This window comes from Strongylocentrotus purpuratus, unplaced genomic scaffold (assembly GCF_000002235.5).
Source record: "Strongylocentrotus purpuratus isolate Spur 01 unplaced genomic scaffold, Spur_5.0 spur5_scaffold_13, whole genome shotgun sequence".
NCBI lineage: Eukaryota > Metazoa > Echinodermata > Echinoidea > Camarodonta > Strongylocentrotidae > Strongylocentrotus > Strongylocentrotus purpuratus.
Window position 1 is genome coordinate 28430413 of NW_022145598.1, and position 6039 is coordinate 28436451.

Consider the following 6039-nt stretch of genomic DNA (forward strand, 5'->3'; position numbering starts at 1 on the left):
AATCATCCTGTAACGTGGCAACTCCCATCGTATCAAGTTTGCATATTTACATCGGCTTTACTTACAATAAGTATAATGATTAACTTGTAAAATAATAGTTATAGTCACAGCAAAAGTAATAATAATGTTAATGACAATAATAATAATAATTATAATAATAACAGCAATACTGATACAATAAATATTCTTATCAAAATGTAAGGCACCCATCAATTTGATTCTTGTTTTTTAAATATCTTTTAACTTGCTCTTTTTTCAATTGCAGACCCATTCACTAACTAAAGTTTGCCCTTTTACCCTCACCATTAACAATATTTCCACGATGCATTATTTCATGATAAAGATGGTATATATTCATCTTGCCTTCATTATTAATAAAGCTCTATTTTATTTTTTTTATTTATTTATTTATTTATTCGGTTTAAAAACATCAACACGTAAAGTTCAGGAACTCATAATGGTTGATTTACAATGAAATTGAATAGTGTAAACAAAATTGAACCAACAAATATACACTTAAGAAGAACATATTGTTTCACACACATGAAAATATGGTTACAATACAATATACAACGGCTGGCTAGATGTGGCTAGACCAAGGCGAGATATGACAAGGAAATCGAAAAGAAGATAAATGACTAAAGAGAGAGAGAGAGAGAGAGAGAGAGAGAGAAGAAGAAGTGGTGAGAGAGAAAGAGAGGGACAAGAAAGGGGAGGGTAGAAAGAAAAAGAGAGAGGTAGAGGGAAAGAGAGGGGAGGGGAGATACGGAGGGGAAGTGAGGGAGAGAGAAGGAAGAGAGAGGAAGAGAGAGGAAGGTAGAAAGAGAGAGAGAAGAGAGAGGGAGAGAGTGAGGTATAGAAAGAGAGAGCGAGAAAGAGGAGAGAGGAGAGAGAGAAGAGAGAGAAAAGAGGGGAGAGAGAAGGGGAAAGAAGAGAAAGAGAGAGAGAGAGAGGGAGGAGAGAAAAAGAGAGACATGGAGAGGGAGGGAGGGAGAGAGAGAGAGAGAGAGAGAGAGAGAGGAGATATTTAGGCTAAAAGGCAAATTAAGAAACAAGGTAGATAAACGTAGCATTAAAACATTAATACATTTCTTATACACATCTACAGAAGGCGCACCGGAGCGTTCAGAGAAGACAACAATGGATTGGCCTGCAACGCATCGTCGCGTCCGCTCCGAAGGCCACGGTACGTGCGGCTGCACATGATGGTCAACATTTCAGCATTTTCAAGAAATTTAGAGTAGCTAGAATGTACAGGCAATTTGGCAGTAAATAGCAAAATATAATCAATACCCTTCCCGTCAATGTTGTGCAAAACATGTAAAGCTAATTGTTAAAGAGTTGACACCTCTATTTATTAATGGAAAAACCCGCATTTCTTCAATATTCTGGATCAGAAAAATACAGCTATAATAAAGTATTGCACCTTGTAGTGGTTCTAAAGAGTCACAACTAGGATGTGAAGCTAATCGCTGAGTTGACACCTCTATTAATGGAAAATCCGCATATCTTCAATTTAACGAATCAGAACATACGGCTATAATAAAGTATTGCACCTTGTACATGTATCAGGTCTAAAGATTCTATAAAATAATCTTCGCATTCGCTTTTAAAATGTGTGTTTCTTCCAGGTCATGATCGGTCATGTTCACGTTTGATATTTTGATAATAACGGTTTTACTCTTTTACACAAATCCGGCACAAGTGGATGTTGACATGGCATTTCAAAAACAATGTTGCTCAGTGAAGCGTGTATAGATTAATGTTATCAATGTATCATTGGAAAGCATATTACTTTTACTCTATGAAAGCAAAGCATCTTATTATACACCTATATTTATTCACAATATCTATTTGTTTTCGAGTTTCATCTTTTCTGGGACGCGGTGTATAGTTAATAATTTATAAACAGAGCATATTACTTTAGATTATCTCATATTTTACACTACATCCATATTCATTTTACCTAAAGTTTGGAAGATAAAATATTGACTTTTGTCTTTCGTTATTCGTTTGCCTTGTCTTGAAATACTTATATGACACGATGTCATGTATTGTATATAGTTTTAATGGAAACAATGCATTTATTCATTGTATTCTATTTATTTAGGTTATGATTGTATATTATAGAATAAAATTAACTTGAAACTTAAAACAAGTAAATAAAGTCATAAACTGCCGTGTGTTTTGACACATTGACGTTACAATATTTGTTTTCGTTATCCACTAGTTCTAGTCATATCTGAAGTATAAGCTCATTACTCGAGACCACAGACAGATATGCATATGCATATGTATATGTGTATGTGTATTTACATGTACATGTATAAGTAAGTATATGTATACAGGTATGTATATTTGTATCATGGACCCTATAAATACTTTACTACACAAACTGCGCTTTTATGTTGTAATCAAATATTTGTTGACGTCTCATCATTTCGTGAAGCCCTAACTATTATTATACAATGAAGTTTGAACAAAGTCTCTTGGTAATAAAAATGAGATTCTATAAAACACAAAAAGAACAAACCGCCACTGATTCTAGTCATTAATATGATTATTTTCGAATTGCTTGAATGTAAAGATGAAAAGTGCTCCGTCTTTTAAACACCATAAATCAACACCTTTAACAATGGTTTCAGTGCTCTTTGTGTGAAAAATTAGTGCATGGAACGGCAAATACCACAAACTCGAACATTCCTAAAGCTCCGATAGACTTATGCAAACAATGACAAAAGAACGAAAACCCGATTTTTTTTCTTTCTGGGAGGGGGGGGGGGGTATTCCCTTGCCCCCAACCAATCCCCATGTAGGTGTTCAGATGCAATCAGTGGTGCAACAAGGTGGTGTGGAAAATTGAAATAAACACATCCAATTTTTATATCCCCACTTCTTTCTCGCATATGAATCTAAATCGTCTGGAGCAATCCCTATCAAGCCAAGTACTATATTGACCCTGACACTTAATACGAAAACAGCTTACATTCTCATTGAACGATATACTGTTAAAATTGCTATATGTAAGACTTGATCCGTCTAGCCACCTTGCCTCACTGGGACTCAAGCCGGTCAGCCCGATCCAGAAGTAAGTAATGTTCCGGTCACTGAGGTACTGAACACGCCCCGCGATGAAGTCCTCTTCCTCTTGCGACTCGATGAAGACCAGATGGGATCCGTATTGGGAACAAGCTGAAACCGCAGAAGAATGATTCACCCAGCAAGTGCTGAAATTGTAGAAGGACCCGCCGAATTCACAATCCACCGGAGGGGATGAGCATGCTGAAAAGATGAAAATACAATATGTAAATTACTCAATTTTAAGAAAGTAGACAAAGTGGTTATTTGGGTAGAAACTGAAATATTTAAAGAAAAATAGATAATGATGATGATGATGACGAAAATAATAATAATAATAAAAGTCGATGCAAAGACATGAACAAAATTACAGCTATAAAAATCAATACCTACAGGAACTTTGCTCACCATCGCAGATAGTAATGGTATTTCAAACAGTTGTTTTTGTTTTTATGAATGAAACATAGGAGAGGAGGAGGGAAGGGAGAGAGCGAGAGCGAGAGAAAGAGAGAGTGAGATAGAGAGAAGGGGAAAGTGGTAGTGGCAAGACCAATTATAATGATGATCAAATGCATGACGTCAATGTATTGTTTCTATTACTCAGACTCGTATAAAGACTAAAAGAGTGACAATATTAATAGGCATTTATAAAGCATCTATCTAGACAACTATATTCCGAGGCGCACTAATAATTAACCCGGCTTTAGCCTTGCTGCCATTACGGTGCTCCAGTATTTCAAGAAATTAATTCCTATATATACCAAGTACCGATTAACCTCACATGGGTCGAGTGTGGCAAATGAAGATTAGCTGCTATTACGGCGCTCTAGTATTTCAAGGAATTAATTCCGATAGGTTCCCATTTATCTCATCTGGGTCGAGTGTGGCAAATGGAGATTAATGCCTTGCCAAAGGACATTAATGCCGTGTCGGGGGTCGAACCACGACCTTTGAGTTCCAAGTCAAGTGCTTAAATCACTCGACTGAGAAACTACAAAGATGAAGAGAGGGCGAAAGAGGGATGGAGGGGTGGTCGGTGCATAGGGAGGGGAGAAAGAAAGGGAGAGAGAGAGGGGGAGAGAGAAAGAGAGGGAAGGGGGTAGTGGCTTGACACATTATAATAATGATTTTTTTTTTTAAAGCATGACATCATTTCATTGTTTCTCTTACTTACTAGAGGCGGGGGTTTCGTGTGATGTCGTTGTGTCTGGCATCGTGGTCGAAGGGCTCGTCGTGGACTTGCTCGTCGCGTCCGTAGTCGATACTTCTGCTGTCTCTGAAACGTTTGAAGGTTGTTGCAAATGAAACCATACTTCGAAATTTCGAAAAGAGGACCACGAGGTACTTTCTTTTTAATCATTATCATCATCATCATCTTCATCTTCTTCTTCTTCTTCTTCTTCTTCTTCTTCTTCTTCTTCTTCTTCTTCTTCTTCTTCTTCTTCTTCTTCTTCTTCTTCTTCTTCAGTTGCAGTACCGGCCACCGTCTTGTATTGTCGTTCTGGTAAAATTACCGGCAAAATTTGTATCATCACGTATTAGTCAAAACACAATCTTTCACATGATTGTTAATAAGAGCTTTCATTTCATTTTTTGAGAGAGGGCGTTTCCAAAACTGGTATATACCTTTAACATTGCAAATTTTAAGAAATTCACAATGTTATTTCTTATACTTATTTTTTGTTGTTTATGAATAAAAGAGGGGAGGAAAGGAGGGAGGGAGATAGAGAGAGAGACAGAGAGAGAGTGGAGAGTAATAGTTGCTAGACCTACCACTGAATTCATTGTTTCTCTTACTCAGAGTCAGATAAGACTAAAAGTAAAAGAGAGATGAAGAGAGACGGGTGGTGAAGGGGACGGGATAGAGAGAGGAAGGGAGAGAGAGAGAGAGAGAAGGAGAGAGAAAAAAGAGAGAAGGGGGTAGTGGCTAGACAAATTATATTAATGATCAAAAGCATACTTACTGGAGGTAATGGTGTCTTGCGATGTTGTTGTGTCTGACGACGTGGTCGTAGAGCTTATCGTAGATTTGGTCGTCGCGTCCGTAGTCGATAATTCTGCTGACTCTGAAACGTTCGAGGGTTGTAACAAATGAAACCACACTTAAAAAAGCAATGAGATTAGGAATGACAACCTAAACATGATTATAGAAGGCCAAAACAAAGAAAATTCTGCTACATGACAACATATAAATTGTATCAGTCTATTTATTTCATGTGGTATTATTTGTGTTTGTAGATTTAGTGATGCTTTGTCAAAGCCCCCTGAATTTTACCAAATAATTTATCTAAATGTGTTTGTTGCTATTAAACTCGTGGGCGTACGAATGAGACGGGAACCTTCCCCTTAAAAAGGGTCTTAACGGCGCCCGTGACAGGAAAGGGATAAAGACTGAGAGAGAGAGAAAGAAAAAGAGAGAGAGAGAGAGAGAGAGAGAGAGAGAGAGAGAGAGGGGAAAGTTTCTCTTACTTGAGGTTGTGGTTTCTTGCTCTTGTAATGTCGTTGCGTCTAATCGTTCCGGCATAGTGGCCGTAGGGCTCGTCGCGGGCTTGGTTTTCGCTTTCGTTGTCACCGACTCTGAACGTAATAAAAAACAAAGTGGGAGTGGGAGAAAAAAGGAGCCGGAGTCAGGTATTGATAGGGGAACAGACAGAGAGAGACAAAGAACATGCGAAGAGGGGAGAAGAATAAGAAGAAGAAGAACAACAACCACATGGTCGTTAAACTTATAGACAAAATTCAAATTAAGAAATTTGACGGGCACTAGCTTCCTCCTTATAAAGTGTTTGAGCGACGCTCATGAAAGAATGATCACAAAAATAAATAAGACTAGAACAAAAAAGAATTAGACGGTCACTTCCCCCCCCCCCCCTTAAAAAGTGTTTTAGCGACGCCCAGAAAGGAGTGAAAAATAGAGTCAGATATAGACCAAGAGAGTGGGAGAAAGAGAGAGAGAGAGAG

The 6039-nt window shown here is 37.9% G+C and overlaps 1 protein-coding gene across 1 annotated transcript; it reads right to left on the minus strand.

Moving 5' to 3' along the window:
* Positions 1 to 1102: 1102 nt before the first annotated feature.
* On the minus strand, positions 1103 to 5662 carry LOC115923257 (A-agglutinin anchorage subunit-like). Its single transcript, XM_030983670.1, has 5 exons — positions 5548 to 5662; positions 5043 to 5144; positions 4253 to 4354; positions 3048 to 3282; positions 1103 to 1196 (listed from the first exon to the last, which is right to left on the minus strand). Exons 1-5 carry the CDS (start codon positions 5600 to 5602, stop codon positions 1103 to 1105), a joined length of 588 nt encoding a protein of 195 aa, XP_030839530.1. The 5' UTR covers positions 5603 to 5662.
* Positions 5663 to 6039: the final 377 nt, after the last annotated feature.